We start from the raw sequence: 21,174 nt of genomic DNA, 5'->3' as shown, positions 1-21,174 counted from the left end.
CAATTCTGTTTAGTTAGTCATAGGTGACTAATCTCATGTTCTCCCGATTTATATACGGGCCGTTCAAATAATAGAACAACTAGAGTCTTAGTTACTTCACCAACAGGATAATTAATTTATCAGGATATTATAATTCTTACTGGTCTCTCATTAGCCTGGCTGTCAATTATTGGATCGCCTACTCCGTACAGCGCTTCGCCTTGTACGCCACCAGCCTTTCGATACGGGAGCCGCCTTCTTTTGCCTTCCCTGGTGCGTCGTACAGTTCATATTCTATCCAGGGGACGTCGTATCCACGGCCAAAGAACGCCTGGGTTAATTAAATAATAGAGCCGTCTAATCACAGCGCTAGAGCTTATCGAGGATTGAGATACAGGCTGCCCAGCTCGATCTGACCAGATCAAGGTGCAGTGCGTTCCCGGTGTTTTTGTGTCTCTTCTGCGCCTGCGTCTGCTTCCTGTCTCGAGACGTGAGTTAACCAGATATACCGAACTACCAGCATCCAGGGTCTTTCAGCCGCTTGTTGTAGCTCTCTTGGGTTTCAGCTCGCTCTGCCTTTCTCGCCCTCGTCGGCCGAATTATTGAATCCTGCCGTCGAGCCGCAGGCTGAAGGCAAGGCGAAAAAGGCCCGTCAACCACTCAGCAATGGAGGTATGACACCGCTCTTCTCCCTTCTCCCTCTTCCTCTTCGTCCAATTTTCTTCTTTCTCGTTTTTCTTTCATATTACCCGGTGCCCCCTTTTTGTGGTGGAGGGCTTGTTTTCGTTCCTTTTTCCCCGTCGATGGAGCTCTCTCTCTTTTCCCCGGTTTAGTCTGCCCAAGGACGTCCAGGGCGTGTCTCAAGCCCGCCAAATATGAAATGTCCTCTCTTATTGTTTCGTTTCCCGGAGTTAAGGTGAAAATCAGCCAGCGTGGTACCGTCCCTTGGTGATGATGGTGATCATGATCACCTCCCCTTTTTTGACATGCAACACGATTGGCGGCTCTGGGAGACGCCATCGGGCCTTGTTTCCATACGACTATCTTCTATCTTGCCGTGACCGGTTTATATTAAGATGTTCGCCCGCAAGACTCCCATCTTCCTTTTCAGCTCGGCTTTTCCCGTCTTTTTTTTTTTTTTTGGTTTTCATTTCTTCTCTTGTTCAGCCCTGCATTTGCTTCTTCCTCCACACTTGCGTCAGAGTATCCGGTGGAATGGATACGTTCCATACCCTCTAGATGCCACATTCTATAGCTCCAGCCCTTCACACTCCAGATTGTCGACTGTTTTGATACATCGCACTTGACAACGGCGGTCATGCTGTGTACGGCCTTTCTATGGCGCTGCACAAGGTCGTGTTGAAAAAACCTTCATGTACTCCCAGGATCCCGTATATCCCTATCCTCCTTCCTCCTGACGGGCTACCACCTATATACCCTGTTCCGCTTCTTCTCGCATAGAGTATATTTGAGCCCCCATCTTGCATGATATGATGGCAGCCACACTACCCAGACGGGTACGCCCGACCATAGACCAAGGCCAGGAGCGTCTTATCTATTCAAACACTTCCCTTCTGCACGGTCGCCCCCCAGTCATTAAATCTAGAGCGCAGCTAAGTCTTGAGGAAAATTTACAGACAAATGCCTCCCAGAGTCAAGCGGCCGCTCGGCCTGCTCAGATATCCAACCCAAAATTCCGTGAAACACGGCCACGTCTTCTATTAATGGGCCTACGAAGGTTTGTGTCAGTTTGCCTTGTTTTAGTGACCTCGTACTGATACGTTACGTGCAGAAGCGGAAAGTCCTCTATTCAGAGTGTTGTATTTCACAAAATGCCACCGACAGAGACTCTTTTCTTAGAATCTACAACACGTATCCAAAAGGACGCAATTCAGTATGTTTACCCGATGCTATGTTAAATCACAATGTCACTTGTCTGACATGGATATAGCTCCTTTATGGATTTTCAAATCTGGGATTTCCCTGGGCAATTAGAGTATCTAGAGCCGTCATTTGATCAAGAGGAGTTATTTAGTAATCTGGGGGCCCTGGTTTGGGTGATTGATGCCCAGGACGATTACCTGGAAGCTGTCACTCGGTTGAACAAAACCATACTTATGATCCAGCAGTACTACCCGCACATAAACATTGAAGTCTTCATCCACAAAGTAGATGGGCTCTCGGAAGAATACCGCTCTGATACTTTTCAAGACATCGTCCAACGCATCTCTGACGAGCTAAGTGATGCTGGCTACGAAAATGCACCAATACATTACTATCTAACATCAATATACGATTATTCCGTTTTTGAGGCCTTCAGCAAGGTGATTCAAAAGCTGATTCCTCAGTTATCAACGCTGGAGAACCTCATCAATATCCTCTCAAACAACTCCGGCATGGAGAAAACTTATTTGTTCGACGTCCTTAGCAAGATATACATTGCCTCTGACACAAGGCCAGTAGACATGGCATGCTACGAGATGTGCTCCGACTACATTGACGTTATTGTCGATATCAGCGAGCTATACTCCTGGGACCACCCTGACCGAAAGGCTAAGGGGCCTCAAGTATCAGAAGCCGAAAGCCATGTTATCCTTCACGATAAATGCATGATCCATTTAATGGAAATGAACAAGTAGGCCAGCACACTCGCCTTTTCACAACTGAATAACCTCGCTAACATTGACTCTCTATAGATATCTGTGCCTTGTTTCCGTGATCAAGAACCCGGACGCAAAAGAGAAGAAAGGGCTCATCGACATGAATTGCCGGACCTTTCAAGATGCGCTCAACGAGGTGTTTAGTAGGACATGGGACCATGAGTAATCCATAGATGGTGGCATTGGGCGGCTATTTGTTTTCAGCATCAACATACTATCTTGAAAGACAAAAAAAAAATGTTGCGTAAGGGAGGCTGTATTGAATGCTTCGAAGTTGTCATTAATGAAAGTTAGCGGTCGCTGTATACACACACAGTTAGTTACCATGTGGTTAAGCCGAAGAAATAGACATGCTTTATAACATTCATCCACATAAAACCAGTAGTTCTTGCTGCGTTGTTAAATTCAATGCCAAATTTCTATTGATCTAAATACCTGTTATCTGCGTCATTGTAGTTACATGTGACCGCGGCTCAGCTGCAGGGTGACAATTTATTTTCGACGTCAACACCATCAACACCTGCAGCCCCAAAGAATAACCAGTTTAGGGTTTTTGGCCATATATCTCCTTTAAACCAGGCAGAGAGTATACCTGGTGTTTATTAATCTTTTGAGTGTTGCAATGGCCAATGTACGCTTCAGAGTCAGGGTAAGATTACTATCCCCAATTACAGGCTGAAGCGTGAGCTGATGTTATCCCAAGAGCAGCAACTATTCCCCGGAAGGCTTCGAGCAGTTCGATGATAGCGTATACCCCGGCAGGAGAACGGCGGTGGTGGAGGAATTGAACACAAGTGATGAAGAAGATGAGGGAGCCGCCCAGGTCGAGCCAACTGATGAGAAGACAGAGCAAGATGACAGCCCCAGCAGCATTGGGCTTGTCGATATATTACGGTTCATATTCCTGGTTATCATTGTATCATCAGGTTTATCCTACTACATTACTTCCGATTCGATAATATGGGGGTACCAGCGGCCATGGTTTACAAGGCCGCAAGTTTTGCTGAGATACATTGTGAGCATCACATTCCTGGCAAACTGCTTTTGAAGGAGTAATTATACTAACGCAATCGCTCATTTAGAAAGGCCCTTTGATCCTCTCTCGCTCCGAACTATCACTATACAATGGCACAGACCCCAATCTCCCCGTCTACGTCTCCGTCAATTATACCTTATACGATGTCTCTGCAAACCGACGAATGTACGGACCGGGGGGAGGCTATGGTTTTTTCTCTGGTCGAGATGCAACCCGTGCATTCGTATCGGGTTGTTTCAAAGAAGACCTGACCTCCGACCTGCGCGGGTTAGAAGAGATGTATATGCCCATCGAAGATGTACCTGATGAGGACTTGACCAATGCCCAAAAAAAGATTCGACGAGAGAAGGAGTTAAGAGATGCACGAGCAAATGTTCGGCGGCAGGTTTTACACTGGCAAAGCTTCTTTGCTGATAGCCATAAGTACTTTGAGGTTGGCAAGTTGATACGTGATGGTGAAGACGAGAAAGTGGAGAAAAGGGAGCTTTGCGCAGGCGCTCAGGCAGCAAGGCCAAAGAGGTCGGAGCTGAAGAAAGGAGCAGCAGCTAAGAGCCAGCCTACATATCCTCCAGGCGTGAAGAAGGGGGGAAACCACTGAATAGCGTTATGTCTTATATATATATATATATACCGTATCGATGTTAAGGTATAGAATTATAGGCAGCGTCCCAGAAGATATTGAGATATCTGACACGAGAAAGTAGTAGAAGACGCAGAAGTCGTTAACTTTTGCTTGATTGGCGTGGTATCTGAAGCGGTCTTCCTTTTTCTAATTCCGTTTTCATTTTCGGATGGCTGAATATTAAATAACATTAAGCCTCATTTGTACCATGCGGAAGGTTCCCTTTTTCCCATTTTCGTTTCAACCAACGAGATAGCAAGGGGCCAGGCACTAATGGAAGAGGAAAAAAACGAGAAAACATCATAATATTTCTCGTCGTCGCTACATGATGAACCGTGTCAAGTAAACGTAAGGTGTAACGCCAGAGGAATACAAAAGGAGAACAGAAAAGATATCCTAATGTGTTTTTTTTTACTCGGCGGCAACGGCACGGGCTAGATTGAAGAGGGAAAATATTAGCTCATTCCTCCACGTAAAAAAGCCGAAATATCAGGTTCCGCAGTACTCGGAACTCTGCGGATAATAGTGGTGTTGACATACTGTAGATGTTCATCTTAGAGTGTCCAACAACCTTCTTGATCTGGCCCTTCTCCTCGAGGTCGGCGAGGGCTTGTCGGGCAAGGGAGCCGTTGACCTTTAGTCTGTCGACGAGGGTTGCGACGGTGATCAATCGGTAGGACTGGACATCCTTGTAGAGCTTCTCAGAGGTGGCCTTGTCGAGAATGACGGCGTGGACAGCCTTGTCCTTGACTATCCAGAGCATTAGCTATCCGTTCCTCTTCCGCTTTTCACACCTTGTACACCGGGGTTCATCATGACGTTGTTCCGCCGCATCTTCTCAATCGAACATCGCCAAACAACCGGGTGCAGGTGAGCGCACCACTTATCCTGGATAGGAATATCTCTTACCCTTTCCCTTTGACCACTTCTTCTTTTGCTTCTTGCCGCCGGCGGATGCTGATGGTGCCTGTACATCAAGTTGTTAGCAACGCTGCCGGAACGTCGGGAAAAGCTACCGGAGTCGCATGACAGCTATGCGCATAGCCGTAGCCTTCCTTTCCGGTGAGCAGCACCAAGAATACTGACCATTTTGGATGAACTTGCGGATCGTTGTCGACGAGAAGAATCAGCGACAGGAAAGAATCAGCTTCGTCTTTCTTTTCGACGTCGCCAAAAATTTACCAAGTGGGGTATGACTAAGCAGAGAGCCCTAAGCCCTACTTCTCCCAAAGGATCAGATGCTGCTTTAATTATTAGTAATCTAAATCGGTGCTGCTTTAAAATTCTATTATGTAATTATTAATATTATTTTTATACAATTTTCTTTATTTTTCTCTATTTTTCAGTCTTTGGGAGAGGAAAATCAGCGTCGCCCAAGGAAGGCAGAAGATACGCAGCGTCATCGATGGCGGCCACTTTATGCAGTTGAGTTGATGGGCCTGTGCTGGTGAGATACCCAATTTCGTACCCTCGCTGCCCTCCAACCCAGAAGAGACCACCCATCTCTTTGTCCGTCTTGATCCAGTCTGCTTCGGCTCGTCCGCGTAGGTTGCGAACCACAGCCCCGCGAGGACTTCTGCCACAGAGCCATTGATGAACTGTTAGCGTGGTATCCTCTCCGCTTACAGTCATTAAGAGATCTGGGATTTCGTTGTTCCAACACAGCTGCTTGATGCTGGCGCTGTGGACAAGGGCTCCTGTCAAGGTCGGCTTGCTGCCCTCAACAGACCACATCCAAGCTATGTTTGGCATGCTTTCATCAATAGTTACAGCTGAGCTGCTCGTAGGATTGAATGATATGTTTGAGACGATGCGGTCCTCGGGTGATAGGTTGTAGGTGTATGGAAACACAGGTGATTCTGGGCCCAGCATGTAATCTGTGATATCTGGTACTCCCGATTCCTGTTCAACATAAACGTCGCGTCCAATAGGCTCCGTGGTTGGATCTCCCAGAACCGCTATAAGCACAAACTTTTAAATTCCAACAGAGTAAGCATTAGGATGAGTGTCAATGTGGCATATAGTGAAAAGACGTACCGCTGTTCCACTTATCAACTCAACGGTGCCGTCATGCCTACCAATAGCCAAAAGCTGAGAATCAGGACTCCATTCAACTGTTCTGACACCGAAGTCGTGATCATCTTCTCCAGTGCTAGATCCTTCATAGCTCCTAAATCTTTGGCCATCTGCTGTGTAAATTACTACCATAGTGCCTTGGCTAGCAGTATCCCATACAGCAATCCAATTACCATCAGGGCTCCATTTCAGGCCTCTTGCGTCCGTAGTAGGAAGATTCACAACCGTGATGACTTCATAGGATCCAACTTCATGCAATGATAGAACATCTCCTGTATTCCCTTTAGTCAATACCGCAAGGTGCCCTGACCTTGGTCGAAATGCATAGGTTGAATGTCCCGCAAACTTTGGGCATTTGATAACTCGCTGATGGCCTGATAGAAGGGAGAATATCGTCAAATGTGTGTTAAATTCCGGCATAGCAATAATTTCATTGCCCGATGGAGAGAAGTTCACATGGACCAGTCCCGTGTTCTCCCCAGCATCTATTTTCGCTGACCATGTTTCGTCATCGGCATCATAAACGAAAATTTTATTTCCCCCTCCGCATAACACGCGCGGTGCGATGGCATTATTGTCGCTTTGTCCAGGTAAAATCTGCTCTCCAAGCTCTCCAAAAGTCCATTGTAAATACTTCACAGGACCGATCAAGTCTTGCAGGGGGATTGGCCGAATATCCCCGTCTCCTTTGAGGGAATGGATTCTTAGCTCCTTGTCTGCTGTTGTGGCAGCATATCGACCGTCGTTAGACAGAGAATAAGGCATGTTGGAGTTATAACTTATAAATACTTGAGCGGTTAAGTAGTTAATATATCCGAAGGGCCTGGAGTGGCACCTGGCAGTGGATAGTCTTGTTATTGTTTACAATTGAATTTTGGTGTTAAGTAGTCCGTTATATTTAACTACCTATTTAGTTATTTATTTAGTTAGAATGGAAACTCAAAAAATGCAAACGTAACTTGGCTGTCATAACCACCAAAAACTACCTAGAAGATTAGGTTGTTAAAGCAACGAAGGTGGTTGTACTCCGTACAAATTGCTAGAAAAAATAACCACTAACCCTGGTAACTAAGTTACGCCGGTAGTTAGTGTAGGCGAAAATCCCAATATATAGAAAAATTGGGTATCGCTTGCCTATTCTATGCAAGTACTATCAAATATTAAGTTAGATCAATCACTTCAACGTTATGGCTGCTGGGAGCCTCCCTAGGATTTAAATCTAATGTCGCTGAGCGTTTTCTCCCACCGGTATCGGGGCCGGGGTTTCCGATGTAGTAGTCCACCGGGTGGTCCTTAACAACAATATCAAGAGCCATTAACGACTTATATGACGCAGAGCCAAGGTATTCCTCGAGTCGAGTAGGGGAGCCAATGCTGTTTATATTCTTCAAGGCATCAGCAGCCCTAGCCTTCCATAATGTGGCTGGATCTCCAAGCTTGGTGATGACCAAGGTAAACGGATTACCGAAACGATGAGTTTCATGGCCAATTGTCTTATCTTTATTGAGGGCTTTGTGTATATGGAATCGACGGCTTGAGCCCATCTTTAGCTCTAGTACCTTTCGAGTACCGCTTTGCAGAAAGTCATTAAGCTGCGTGCAATCACCGCATCTACATTGTGTCGCCGATTGGCGTTTCCAGCTCGACGCCGCTTCACTTCTCGGCTGGACGTATATTAAAACGTATTCCAAGATCATCCCGAGGACAAAACTCGACTCCGCGGATGCACTTTCAAAGCTGGTTATACTCAGGAATCCAGACACCATATCTCGAATGAAAGGGAGAAGTACTTCGGAGAAAGCTAGGTTAATTGACTCGCAATTCCTCATGGCCTTAAGAATTCCAATACGAAGAGTGGATAGGGATATATCGAAAGACTGGCACTGTCTGTAAAGACTGATCAAGTCTCCACTCTCAATACCCGAGGAATTATACTCTGGCCGTGTCCTGGCATTCCCGGTATAAGATGCACGTTTTTCAACAATGCCCTGGTCCAGGTTAAAATCCTGCATCAGATCAGTGAGAGCTAATCGGTAGAACGCGGGGAATCCTTCAACGGCGAGATCACCTGTTGTAAAGGAATCTCCTAGTTTAATAAGGTAAGACGCAGTAATACCACATGAGTTCACCTGTCTTCGTAACTTCATTGTTCTAAATAACGAGTTAGAGAAGGGAAGCTTGCCATATAGATGAGTGAACTGCGGGAAAATTACTCTTGTAGTCTGCCAATAGTCGGATATAACGTAACTATGCGGACGATATGGTCTAGTTCGTCTCTGCCGCCATATCGAAGTTTCGGTAGCAGGTCGAGAAGTTTAAGCTCCCTCCAAGTCAGCAAATCATTCCATTCGGCCGGCCTTTTGTCGTCTGGGATTGCAAGGCACGCTGAGACGAGACCGTCCGCAACTGAGACTTGGTTTTTTGGGGATTCCCGAGCTTTCAGAAAGGTATCATTGAGTCTGAATTTCTCAGTGTTAAAGTCTACTAATCAGGGGTCTATTTTGGCCAATATGAAGGAGCAAACTTACATATTCTTCACTGCTGCATATTCCTGGCCGATCAAAGACCCAGCTATACATGGGTAGACCTCTGGAGACACAAAGGCTGCATGTAGTTTTATGGCATCATCGAACAGTTTGTAATCCCTCATCGTATAGCAACCCTGAGCTATTGTGCTAAGGATAGCATCGGAAAATAGAAATGTGAAAGTACTAGATGTGTGCCAACTCGATTTCAAAAGTTCACGGGATTTTTGGTAAGCTTGGTTATGCGCCAGAACCAACTTTGCTAGCTGGATGAACTCTTCACGCGATTTGGAGCCATCGGGATCGTTTATTAACGGCAGCAACCTTTGAAGCCACGCTGACAGTTCGTTCTGATTGCTTCCCTTTATGCCTCGAAAGCGAAAGTAAACATTTAAACTTTCGGGAACAATAACTACAGCCTATTCATGATTTCAGTAAAGTGATATAACGGCAGTATGAGTAGTCTAGCCTACCGTGTTTCGATAAAAGTGGGATACGGATGTGCCTTCGTTTCCTGTATAGCCCGAGTACTCCTCATCCGTAGGAGTTCCACGTAGGACACTCTTCTGAATATACTCGGAATTCTCAACGGGAACTTCGCTGCAGACGGTTTTTCCTTGTGAGTCGATTACCGGTTTCATCCTGGTGGTATCTTGACAGATATACTCAATCTCATAATAGCCGTCTGCGTTTTTGTAATCGTCGCATGGTCCATCAACCATTCGCTCTACGTTTCCTAAGTAAAGGTGAAAGCCTGTTTCTTCGCATGCTGCCTGGAGTTCAGCCATACGAGGGCGGTCTGAGCCCTTCATCCGGTTAAAACTCAGGCCGGAGTCGGTGTACATGTGGGAGAGCTTGTACAGGAGCCAATCCGGACCATCGGATTCAACTCTAGATTGCCAAAACTTTAATGCATTTATCAATGGCGTAGACTTCGAGCTAGGAGCAGATGGCACTCCACTCGAGCCTTCCAGGATCAAATTGTAGGTTAGGACTAGACGATGTCCATTGGTGATGGGTTTGATCTGGTGGAAGATATCCGAGTACCACGCAGCATACGAGAATCCAGCTTTTGATGTGGTGGAGGTTTTGAATTTCATGCGTTTGCCTTGATGATTGAGAACGATTTCACCTCCTTCGTGCTCTGTAGGCAAGCAAATGACCAAAGTAGCAAACATTCCCTCTGCCTTTGTAGAGTCCTGATGGGACAGAAAGAATGCATCCTTTTCGTAAAGGAGAAGTTTGTAGGGGTCTGCTCTGATTGAGCCCGCCTTATCAGCAACCCCTAGGCCCTTGATAACATCAGCGACAATCCTCTTCATGTAGTTACCCCATTCAGGAGTCGTGATGCTGAACTCGGTAGTATTCAGCTCCCAGCATTTCCGGACAGACGTATCAACCAGCGTCTCCTCTCCCTTTCCGAACGGACTTCTGTGACAGTGATCGATAATGGCTTTGGTATCATCAGAGGACAGGGGCAACTTCACCACCCGATTAAGTCCGTTGATATGGAGGTTTGGGTTCAGTATTCCATTTAGACCGCAGAAATACGCAAAATCGCCATTCGAATCGATTGTTTGTAGCGCCTGATGTATCCTTTTCTTGATATCTTCTGTTTCTAGAGTGTCTTTATCTGGGTCTTCTTCATATGTGTCTTCTTCATATGTGTCGTCTTCATCTGTGTCGTCTTCATTTGTGTCGTCTTCATCGTCTTCCAGATCGTCCACGGTGGACCATTCCTCGTCACTCATGCTTGCGACTCGGTACAAGCTGTGTGTAAACTAGTATAAAAGAGTAACTACGTTGCCACAGATTCCACAATCGAGATGTATGTATATTGTTTTGTGAAAGCTCTAATGTCTCATTTCGACTGCCTCAAAGAAGCCAAGGCCCACAAAAGTCGCGCGCAGACGCGTCTCTCACGCGAGGTAAATTCGTCAATACGCGCGTTAACCGGCTTTTAGCGGACTTCTAAGCGCAACCTTCAATAGTGAACGAGTACTTAGGTATTCATTAGGCGAACGGCGAGCAAGATACTGGTATTCAGAAGTAGAGCAGCCCCCACTCTTGATGGATGCAGCTCTGTGCTCATGTTTGTTAAATGATATTGTAATTTAGCAGCCTCATTGGCCCTAGCGAATTTCCGGCTTAAAGATGTAGTTAACTGGGTAGTTAAAAGGAAAGAGAAAAAAAGAAGCCATGAAAATCCCGAAAATATAATGGGGTATTCCATTGTGAAGTAAATCTAAGTAATTTATATTGACCTTGAGGGAGTAGAAACAAGATAGTGAATTTTCTCCAAATTGCATTAGGGGATCTAGTTATCCCTTTCAAGATTTAGTCTTCTGTTTGCTGTAACTATGGCAGCCCCCCTTTTTACGGTCAAATAGCGTCCAAACTTGGGGCATTGGCTGTAACGAGCAACGACTAACTCCAACCAGCACATATGATGGGTACATGCTCTAGGTTTGCCTTTTTTAGAAATGCCTTCGCAATGCGGTCTACCGCTGTCGAAGCTATGGTACACAGACAGATTCAGTATGTCAAACCACTGCTCCTTACCAGGCTACTAGTAACATCCAACATAGTCAAGCTTCCTCTAAGCTTTCTTCAGGCAAATACCAGCTTCAGCCATAAAAAGAACGGAGGGAAATCAGATTCTTGCTGCTCAACGGCTGAGACGTCCGGTTGCTCCGCATCTGTTCATATATGAATGGCAAGTGACGTCGGTCAACTCATCACTCCAACGCATCTCTGAGGCTATTCTATCCGGTGGTCTGTATCTTTTTAGCGCGTCCTGCCTGGCATCCCCATATCTTGGTTTGGACCTATCATCAGATACCTTATCTACTGCTATGGCGACTTGCCATGGTCGGGTAAGGCTGCGGTGAAATTTGTCATTGTTTGGCCATTTATATGTGGTAGAGGAGAGTATCCTTGGTACTAAACCTGGGTACCTACTGGGAACCAAATCATTTGTATTAAGAGAATATAAGCTGCAGCCCGTTATCATGTCAGCCACTCGGCGAAAATGCTGTTGTTGTCTTCCTGCAGCCTTGTGTCACTGTAAGCTGTACGTGGTAGAGACGAATGTTGAACAATATACCCAGAATGTGCCTCCAGGGTTTTATAGCAAAAGTCCAAGCTAGATTTTGCTGCCTTCATTACGTGATTTTTCACGTCCTTCCCCTCCTGGATGGCTTTAACTTGAGCTAATGCACAAGAACATAACACATAAGCTTCGACATTTGTGTCTCCCGCCCGCAGGCGCTGAACAAAGACTTCAGTGGACTGTTCTATGGTTTCTTGAAACTTGCTATGGGACAGGCTATGGGTCATCGGGAATGAGTCTTCTTGTAAGCCGTTTACCAGTTCAACACAGATTATGACACTTGCCTGCCATAGCATGTGTCTAAATACGCCACAGCTTAGCACCCTTGAGTGAGAGACCTCACTTGTTGGTACTTGGGAGGTATGCGGCGGGTGGGTATCAGACAAAAGCACCAAAGCCGTTTCGGTGACACACTGCCGACTGAAATAGACGGACGGGTCGGATTTTGCTTTGGCAGCGAACGGAGCATGTAGAGCTAGAAGAAACCGACGAGTAAATATATGAAAGACTTTTATTTGAAAATAATTTGGCCTTTTCGATATATAAGACTGGAGAGCTGTTGAATGGGAACGAATAGCGGCGGTCAATTCAGAGCTCAGTTGTAGGGTATCTTGATAATTTCGGCTGGGGGTAAAGGCATTGATTAGCCGAGCAATTTTGAGTCGTGTCCGTATCGTTTTCATAAGTAGAATCTGGATGGTCGTCTGAGTAAAATTATCCAGCGAATCTACAGAAGCGTGAATATCTCCATGGATATCTATCTGGGAATCATCAATATTCCACGGCAACTGATAATCAAAGTCCCCGCTAGAAATAGGGGGAGGCATCCCGGAATCAAGGCTTAGCTGAGTGGAAATCTCCAAAACTGTGGCCCACAGCCGTTTCCTCATCTCTGCTTCAAAAACCGGTATTGCGGGATATATATAATGGGGATCTCGATGCAGTTGTAGGCTAATTGCAATTCGAAGTGGGAACTCTGCAGATATCCAAACCAGTTCTGACGCTTCTACAGCTGTAAGCCGTGCAACTGATAGCAGGCAGGAAACTTGAAGAACATCGAGGTCGACTTCCGACATTTCGAACTTATGGCATAGCCATTCCTGTGCGCCGTATACCCACTTAGACGCGAGTGAGTGTAGAGCCTGTTGGTGTGCTTTAACCGCGTTTTCTGGCTCCTCATAGAAAGATATTCCGGTCGTCATGACGAGTAGCAGCTTTTGCATAAAAACTTCGCTTGAATCCAGTGGATTATTCCAATATACTTGGTATTCCCGCTGAAAAGATGGAACATGTAGTATTCTGAACACAGATTCAAATGTGTGAGTATATAAGTATACAAGCCGATCACAGATTTGCTTAGGGGGTATTTGTGGTAGTGTAGATACCCCAGCAAAGCCGTTACTTCTGTCAGTTGACCGTTTGGCTTTGATAGTCTTTGCTAGCTGCCTGCACTTGGTAATCAAGGGTACGATTTCAACATGTTTGTCGGATGGGTTTGATATAGCATCCTTGAATAAAAAATCTACTCCATCAAGCTGTAAAAGTTAGTCAGCCGATCTTGTAGCGTATATTAACTTCATGTTAAAAGGTTTATAGAATAATTTTAACCTACTGTAGCCTGAATATAGTTTTTGTTTTCTTCAAGGCTCGACCCTTTAGAAACACTTCTCCAGCTACTACCGAGTGATTGTATGATGCTGCTATTACTGGTTGAATGCTGAAGGGGACAGTTATCAACTGCAGCTGGAGGACTACTCCCATTGCCAGATGACGTAGCTGCTACATATTGCGCAGCATTAGAAGACTCTAGCATTACCTGAGAATCCACTGGTTGATCAAGAGTATTGCTGGGAGAATCCCAGAATGGCACCAGCTCGGATGGCGTGAACAAGGTGGAATCAGGGGCATTGGACTGGTCCGTACCTGTGCTCGACAGGGGCCGGTGAAGGGTAGACGATGAGAGGTGATCGTTTGGCCAGGTATTCATAGGGCCAGGAAGTCCGCGGTATGCGCATGTCAGTGATGACTGGGTACATTGGCTGCATGGAAAGCTGCGGTCACACTTGACCTTTCGTCGCCGGCAGTCAATACACACCACCGCAGGCCGGCGTCGTTTCGGCGCTGGACTTTCCATGTCAAAGCCACGAAGGAATGGTATAGTTAGTTACCGTACTTCTAGGTGCTGACAACTAGACAGCGTTATCCTCTGTATTTGCTTGAAAGGCCATCTTTCCTCCTCCATGGCCTGTCCATCTCCATCTCGCATCCGTTGTTGGTATGTCGTTGCAACAAAACCCAGGGTAGTTACGGAGTACGGAAGAAGTTGATCTTTAGCGAGCCAATAAAAATCGCCAAAAGCCAAAAAAATGATTGGCTGAAAATAGACGTTGATCTGCCGCGGCGAAGCCCAATCGGGTCTCCGCTTTCATCGCTTGTTCGATATTAAAATCGCTTGTTTCTGTCAACTATATAAATGGACTGTTTGGAACCCCTGAAGGGAGTTGGTTATCACCAGATGCTATGTACTCCGTAGCTAATAACATAGTAATATAACTAGTCATAAGATACGAATCATGACCTCTGGAAGGCAAGACCCTGTCATCGTTGCGTCCTGCAAGCAGACTCGGTTCCATCTGGCTGAGGGGAAGAGTTCAGGCGAGGTAACTGGTTATTTCAAGCATGTGTATGGAACGATGCTTAGGATAGCTACTGACTCCTGTATAGATCGATATCCAGGGGCTGGATATACTCATTGCCTCTCGTCCATCTCAGAACCAGGATGCAGAGTCATCAGGCGCCGGAAAGGTGAAAGCACGGAAGAAAGAGAAAGCAGGCATGGGGGTCGAGATTCTCACAGGTGCGAATCTTCGACTAAAGGCCGGAGTCCACTATGGCCTTGTTGGTCGGAATGGGACCGGAAAGTCAAGTAAGACTAATCCCGGAACTCTTGTCGACAGAATTGACACCTTATGTTGACATGCATGAATAGCCCTACTCCGAGCTATGGCCGACAGGCTTATACCTGGGCTACCTGAGTCCGTTAGGATTGCAATTCTTCAGCAAACCGACGTTGAAGTTGATGTTGATCCTGTGGCATCGGTGACTGGGGAAACAGCGGCATTGCAAATCAACGACGAACAATCAAAAAAGGAGCCAAAGACTGTTCTACAGCAGGTTGTGCAAAGTGATACATCACGGAACGAGATCACACGGAAAGTAAAAAGTATGTAATTTTCTGTCACCATTTGATGTTGAGTGATGCTGAGAGCATTGGTGATAGTCCTATCACATGCGCTGGAAGACCAGGAAGACTCCCTAGCACCAGTAAAGGCCATCAGGCAGCTACGCCACGAAGCCTGTCAACACCAGCTGTTTCTGGCTCGGAAGAATGCAAGCCTGAGAAGTGGTGCTAGAGGCCTACAGGCTAGAAAGGACTTGAAGGCAGCGGAGAGCAAGCTTGAAGAGTCCACAGGGTGGTAAGTCGATCTACCTAAAGAAGGAGTATTACCACTTACCAGGAACAGTCTCAACGAAGATCTTACAGCATTGGATGACTCTAAAATTCAGGAAGAGACCCAGGCGGCAGTTGAGTTACTTGCGGACGTAGAGGCTCAGCTTGAAAGTGTACGTACCTTGGGCTAATCGAAGCATGTCCTGTGCTAATTGAACGTCGTGTTTAGATTAACGTTGTAGACCTGGACCAAGAATCTCGAAAAGTCCTTCTGGGTCTAGGCTTTAAAGAAACTGATTTTGACAGACCGTTTCTATCTCTATCAGGAGGTTGGCGTATGCGATGTATGCTGGCTGGAGCACTGATTCAGAGTGCCGATATTATGATCCTGGATGAACCAACCAACTTTCTCGACATGTTGGGTGTGATATGGCTGGAAACATATCTCAGCCGAATGCAAGAGGGTTGTGATAAGACAGTGGTAGTGGTTTCCCACGACAGGGCGTTTCTCAACAATATATGCGAGGAGCTTATAATCCTCAGGGACAAGACGCTTACTTACTTCAAGGGCAATGTCTCTGCGTATGAGCAGGACCAAGAGTCTCAGAAGCTTTACTGGGGGCGTATGAAGGAAGCGCAAGAACGACAGACTGCTCATATTGAGAACACGATCAAGAACAACATGAAGATAGGCAAGAAGACAGGAGACGACAATAAGCTGCGAATGGCCAAATCCCGGCAGAAGAAGCTGGATGACCGGATGGGGGTGCAAGTAAGCGCGACGGGAGGCAGATTCAAGCTGAGTCGTGACCGGGTTGGATGGCATGATTCTATGCGGGCTGAAATTGAAGTCCCAGCGGACGAGAAAGGGGTATCGATTGGCCTTCCGGATGCGCCAGACCTAAGGTTCCCAGGGCCTCTGCTCTCGCTGGAGGGAGTGACATACCAGTATAAACGCGGTGGCCCCGTTGTACTCAAGTCCGTTGACCTGGTAATGCACATGGGTGACCGTGTAGGTATCCTGGGCCTCAACGGGTGCGGTAAGTCAACGTTACTAAAACTGCTGGTGGGAGCCAACGAGCCAACACAGGGGAAGATATCTCGCCATCCCCGACTGAAGCTGGGCTACTACTCTCAACACTCGGTCGAGGAGCTCCAGGAGCTCGGCAGATCATCACCGACAGAGACGGGACTGAGCCTTCTCTGCCGGGAGACTGAAGGCGTGCTCGACGAAGGAGAAGTCAGGGGTATGCTCAGTTCGCTGGGATTGCCTGGACGGACGGCGTCAGACGTCCCCGTCTGCCAGCTGTCGGGTGGACAGCTTGTTCGGCTTGCCCTTGCGCGGATCCTCTGGCCGATGCCACACATCCTGGTGCTTGACGAGATTACAACGCATCTTGACTTCCACACCGTTCTTGCACTGGCTGCAGCTCTCTCATCGTATAATGGGGCACTGCTCCTGGTTTCCCATGACCGATACCTGGTTCGGAAGGTGGTCGAAGGCAAGGAGAACCTAGACGGTGATGATGACGGCGGAACGACAGAGCATGAAGCCAAGGGCCACGGAACGGCAGCAGTGGATGAGTCTCAACGCCGAGACGTCGTTGTGCTCAAGGCTGGCAAGCTGCAGCTGCAGGAGGATGGAGTCGACCAGTTCGAGGCCAGCCTGCAGAAACGGGTCCGGAAGATGGTTGCTTAGCCGGCTCCAGCGGATATTCACAGACACCCACACAGCGGGACAGCGTGCCGGGCCATAAGCAGATGTCGAATCTGGAGACGATGGGTACATATGATATGGGGGAATGGGTTTCCCCGGGAATTTGATCTCGCCTCTCGATGCATCTGGATCGGTGCCTGGCTATCTGACCAGTGTAATATCCGCTGGAAGGGCGGGACACTAGAGTATTTCTGGCTTCACTCAACGGTCTCGTCTCGCCAAAGGAGACGCCTTGGGAACAGTCATGAGGCCCAAGTCCATATTTTTGAGTTGGCAGGGCGTCCGTATCGCTGCTGGAGAATTACAAAGACGGCCGTCTCTCTGTTTCTGCAGTCCCCAGCGCCTCTCCACCGGCTTGGTTTGATATATGGAGTCGAAGATGGAGAAACATGGAGAAGCTGAGAATTGTCTAGGGAAAATGTCAAAATCCACACCTTGGCCAACAGTAGTTATATTATTCTATGCGGAGTATCAAAATATACGTGTTCGCCGTCTGGTTGTAGTGTCCTGTCTGGTGCGTACAAAAGCAGTGCAGATAGTAGTAGTCTGTAGTTAGCTGTATCAAATAGCTACGACAACCAACGTCGAATAAGGTCCATGCAGAACACAACGCCGTCAAGACTTCGGCAAGACATCCGCTTGTCTTCTGGAAAATGTTAGCTCGGCTTGTGATCCTTGGGAAAAAATCCCATAGCACAGAGAATATACGCAACGCGGAAGACGTGGGATGGGACTGGTCGGTGGAGAGCTCAGTATCGTGATAATGGATCAGCGCAGCAACGGCAAGACAACGATTATCAATCAAACCAGCGCGAAAAAGACTCTGGCAAAAGCAAAGACGAGAGACAAAAGAGACGAAAAACCGGCGATTGGCTTGAAACGGCGGTTATACGGAGGATAAACCTTTGCGCGTCTCGTAACAACGGGCTGAACCATGACTTTGAACGCCCTTGCAGATGGCTTGTACGACGAAGAAAAGGCTTGTGAGTCAAGAGTCAAGAGTCAAACCGGCGGACATGACGGACAGAAGGACACAGAGATTTGAATTTGGTCTAATGGGGTGCTTGATGCTGGCCTCTGCAGCGGTATAGCGGCTATCGTGATATAAGGGAGCTGCTGCCAGCATCACCAACCACCAACCAGCACCAGGTCCTTCACCAGGCCCTTCACCAGATCCATCGTCTGCTTGTGATGGTTCACGAGCCAGCGGACTTCCTCCTCTCCACCGGAGAGATCCCAAGGAGTTTTGGGTTAAGGATGCTGAGACGCCACTGGCACCGGCGCAAAACTCCACCAGACGAGATTTGACGGTCAGACTTTGTCCAGCGCCCTTTCCGTATCTTTGACTTCCCGGTCCCCCAGGCTATTATCGCCATCAGAGAGACAGATATTCATATTCTAAGTACTCCGTACTCCGTATGGATGAGCAATATAGATCCGGTGCACGCTGCTGGCCAATTAACTGCGACTGGCAGCGGGAAACATTAGAGAGAAAGGGGTTAGAAACCACCCCCCCTGCCACGGCCAGCGGGAGGCTTTGGCGACCCAGGACCCCTTGTCGAGGAAGGAATTGGGCCGCTGGTTATTGGCTATCGGCAGGCCTATGTCGAGCTTGCTCTCTGACCCCGGTTTAGACGCCCCCGCACACCCCCAGAGCCAGAGAGGGCCCATAACTATGTGTCAGAGATGTAGCCTTTGAAAATTGATAAAAGGGCTGGCATCCCTCCCCTGCGACAGACCTGGATTTCGGAGAATAGACGAGCTACTACGATCGAAGGGACTGGTGTGTGTGTGTTGACGGTTGGGAGGGTCTGCTTGTGACATCTCTTACGGTAGCTGAGGAAGAACAGAACGGGACCATGGCTCGAGACCAGTACGAGTTGAACGAGGCCGACGACGGCAAATTTGGCATCTCAGAACATGCGAACAGCATCTCACTTGAGGATGAGCCGCGCAAAAACTCAGTCGCGAGCTTCCGCACTCGCTTTATTGATAGCTTTCGACGAGATCCCAATGCATATTTTTCGCGGCCGGCAAATGCGGACAGCGGGTTTGATGCAGAGCAGGCTGCGGCCGCGACGGCCGCTTCGCCTCTCCGACGAGCGCTGAAGTCGAGGCATCTGCAGATGATCGCAATAGGAGGGTCTATCGGTGAGCTAATTTGCTTGTATGGTTTACTTGGGGGCTGGTCTTTTTTGTCTAACCGGGCTTGCTATAGGAACTGGACTGTTTGTCGGCTCTGGCAGGGCGCTGGCCACTGGAGGACCGGCATCCGTCGTGATATCCTTCTGCCTCGTCGGGATAATGTTGTACGCTACCATCCACGCCCTTGGTGAACTCGCCGTGTGCTTCCCCGTTGCCGGATCCTTCTCTCACTACTCTACTCGCTTCATCGATCCGGCCTGGGGTTTTGCCATGGGATGGAATTACGCTATCATGTGGCTGACCCTGCTTCCACTCGAAATTGTCTCTGCTGCGATCACGGTCGGATACTGGAAGTCGAGCGTGTCTCCTGCGGTCTGGGTCGCCATATTTTACCTCCTCATTGTTTGCATCAACATGTTTGGAGTCAGAGGCTACGGTGAGGCGGAGTTTATCTTCTCTATCATAAAGGTCGTTGCGGTTATCGGCTTTATGTATGGACCCAAAATTCATCCCTGAGAAAAATGAAGAGAGAGAGAGTCTTGCTAACTAGATTGTAGAATCCTTGGAATCACGATCAACTGCGGCGGTGGTCCGAATGGAGAGTACATCGGAGGAAAATTCTGGAGGGATCCCGGTGCGTTTAACAACGGATTCAAGGGCCTCTGCAGCGTCTTTGTCACTGCAGCCTTTACTTTTGGCGGAGGAGAGCTGGTTGGTCTGGCTGCCGCAGAGACCAGCAACCCTCGCAAGTCAATCCCGACAGCCGTCAAGCAGGTCTTCTGGCGTATTGTGCTGTTCTACATGGTCTCCATGACGATCGTCGGCCTGCTGGTGCCGTATACCGATGGGAGATTGCTGAATGGAAGCGCCAGCGCCGACGTCAAGGCCTCTCCCTTTGTCATTGCCATCCAGGACGCTGGCATCATTGGCCTTGACTCTGTCATGAACGTGGTCATCATGATCTCTGTCCTATCAGTAGGCAACGCAGCGATCTACGGCTCTTCGCGAACACTGGCTGCCTTGGCCGAGCAACGCCAGGCTCCTCGATTCCTCTCCTATATCGACCGCAAGGGCCGGCCGCTGCTCGCCATCGCCGCTGCTTCAACATGCGGGCTGTTTGGGTTCCTGGCTGCGTCGGACAAGCAGCAGGATGCCTTCACCTGGATGTTGGCCATCTCGGGCCTCTCGTCCGTCTTCACCTGGGGCTCCATCTGCCTGGCCCATATCCGCTTCCGCCAGGGCCTCAAAGCCCAGGGCCACAGCGTCGACGACCTCCCCTTCCAGGCGCAGGGAGGCGTGATCGGCTCCTGCATCGGCTTCGCGATCAACTGCATCGTGCTTATTGCTCAGTTCTGGACCGGGTTCGCACCCATTGGCTACGCCGAGCTCTCCGCCGCCGGACGAGTCAAGAACTGGTTCTCGACTTACCTCGCTGCACCCGTTGTGATAACATTCTACATCACCTACAAGCTATGGCATCGCACGTCGTTTGTCAGAGCCAAGGACATGGACCTGGTAACCGGTCGCCGTGACCTCAACCTCGCCCATCTGATAGCGGAGGAGCGAGCCGAGAGACTGTCCTGGCCGACGTGGAAGAAGGTCTACAAGTTTTTCTGCTGAGCTGCTTTAACGAATTTCTCCTTGAACACGATGTATAGTTATGTATTAAAAAAAAGGGGTGGGAGGGGGCGAAAGAGCAACGAATGAAATGATACCCTGTTGCTTGTACATAATACCATAATCTGATTCTTCACTGTCTACTGTTTACTTCTTCACTGTGCGCTGAGTGACTCGGTGACAGAGGAGCGTCATTCTTTCACTTTATGACCTCGACCGATTATGCTGCGTCTA

General features: G+C 48.0%; 9 protein-coding genes across 9 annotated transcripts; 5 read left to right on the top strand and 4 right to left on the bottom strand.

Moving 5' to 3' along the window:
• Window positions 1-1,472: 1,472 nt before the first annotated feature.
• Window positions 1,473-2,805, top strand: MGYG_07207 (GTP-binding protein GTR2; the record flags this gene model as incomplete). The annotated part of the gene is made up of 4 exons (XM_003171160.1): window positions 1,473-1,717; window positions 1,772-1,873; window positions 1,931-2,614; window positions 2,676-2,805. The coding sequence occupies 4 exons, from the start codon at window positions 1,473-1,475 to the stop codon at window positions 2,803-2,805; spliced, it is 1,161 nt and encodes a 386-aa protein (XP_003171208.1).
• A 456-nt stretch (window positions 2,806-3,261) lies between these two features.
• On the top strand, window positions 3,262-4,273 carry MGYG_07206 (hypothetical protein; the record flags this gene model as incomplete). The annotated part of the gene is made up of 3 exons (XM_003171159.1): window positions 3,262-3,288; window positions 3,343-3,654; window positions 3,722-4,273. 3 exons carry the CDS (start codon window positions 3,262-3,264, stop codon window positions 4,271-4,273), a joined length of 891 nt encoding a protein of 296 aa, XP_003171207.1.
• Window positions 4,274-4,708: 435 nt separating this feature from the next.
• On the bottom strand, window positions 4,709-5,386 carry MGYG_07205 (40S ribosomal protein S25; the record flags this gene model as incomplete). The annotated part of the gene is made up of 4 exons (XM_003171158.1): window positions 4,709-4,731; window positions 4,838-5,047; window positions 5,207-5,264; window positions 5,384-5,386. 4 exons carry the CDS (start codon window positions 5,384-5,386, stop codon window positions 4,709-4,711), a joined length of 294 nt encoding a protein of 97 aa, XP_003171206.1.
• Window positions 5,387-5,632: 246 nt separating this feature from the next.
• On the bottom strand, window positions 5,633-7,138 carry MGYG_07204 (WD40 domain-containing protein; the record flags this gene model as incomplete). Its single annotated transcript, XM_003171157.1, has 2 exons — window positions 5,633-6,268; window positions 6,335-7,138. 2 exons carry the CDS (start codon window positions 7,136-7,138, stop codon window positions 5,633-5,635), a joined length of 1,440 nt encoding a protein of 479 aa, XP_003171205.1.
• A 395-nt stretch (window positions 7,139-7,533) lies between these two features.
• Window positions 7,534-10,649, bottom strand: MGYG_07203 (hypothetical protein; the record flags this gene model as incomplete). The annotated part of the gene is made up of 4 exons (XM_003171156.1): window positions 7,534-8,524; window positions 8,587-8,832; window positions 8,902-9,317; window positions 9,372-10,649. The coding sequence occupies 4 exons, from the start codon at window positions 10,647-10,649 to the stop codon at window positions 7,534-7,536; spliced, it is 2,931 nt and encodes a 976-aa protein (XP_003171204.1).
• Window positions 10,650-11,907: 1,258 nt separating this feature from the next.
• MGYG_07202 (C6 zinc finger domain-containing protein) lies at window positions 11,908-14,144 on the bottom strand (the record flags this gene model as incomplete). Its single annotated transcript, XM_003171155.1, has 2 exons — window positions 11,908-13,545; window positions 13,623-14,144. The coding sequence occupies 2 exons, from the start codon at window positions 14,142-14,144 to the stop codon at window positions 11,908-11,910; spliced, it is 2,160 nt and encodes a 719-aa protein (XP_003171203.1).
• Window positions 14,145-14,583: 439 nt separating this feature from the next.
• Window positions 14,584-17,160, top strand: MGYG_07201 (ATP-binding cassette sub-family F member 3; the record flags this gene model as incomplete). Its single annotated transcript, XM_003171154.1, has 6 exons — window positions 14,584-14,670; window positions 14,735-14,936; window positions 15,000-15,233; window positions 15,291-15,486; window positions 15,535-15,634; window positions 15,691-17,160. The coding sequence occupies 6 exons, from the start codon at window positions 14,584-14,586 to the stop codon at window positions 17,158-17,160; spliced, it is 2,289 nt and encodes a 762-aa protein (XP_003171202.1).
• A 974-nt stretch (window positions 17,161-18,134) lies between these two features.
• MGYG_07200 (hypothetical protein) lies at window positions 18,135-18,486 on the top strand (the record flags this gene model as incomplete). The annotated part of the gene is made up of 2 exons (XM_003171153.1): window positions 18,135-18,161; window positions 18,262-18,486. The coding sequence occupies 2 exons, from the start codon at window positions 18,135-18,137 to the stop codon at window positions 18,484-18,486; spliced, it is 252 nt and encodes an 83-aa protein (XP_003171201.1).
• Window positions 18,487-19,037: 551 nt separating this feature from the next.
• Window positions 19,038-20,943, top strand: MGYG_07199 (general amino-acid permease GAP1; the record flags this gene model as incomplete). The annotated part of the gene is made up of 3 exons (XM_003171152.1): window positions 19,038-19,329; window positions 19,397-19,814; window positions 19,881-20,943. 3 exons carry the CDS (start codon window positions 19,038-19,040, stop codon window positions 20,941-20,943), a joined length of 1,773 nt encoding a protein of 590 aa, XP_003171200.1.
• Window positions 20,944-21,174: the final 231 nt, after the last annotated feature.

The sequence above is a fragment of the Nannizzia gypsea genome, genomic scaffold (genome assembly GCF_000150975.2).
Source record: "Nannizzia gypsea CBS 118893 supercont1.6 genomic scaffold, whole genome shotgun sequence".
NCBI lineage: Eukaryota > Fungi > Ascomycota > Eurotiomycetes > Onygenales > Arthrodermataceae > Nannizzia > Nannizzia gypsea.
Note: the sequence above shows the minus strand (reverse complement) of the source record. Positions and strands in the feature narration are given on the sequence as shown.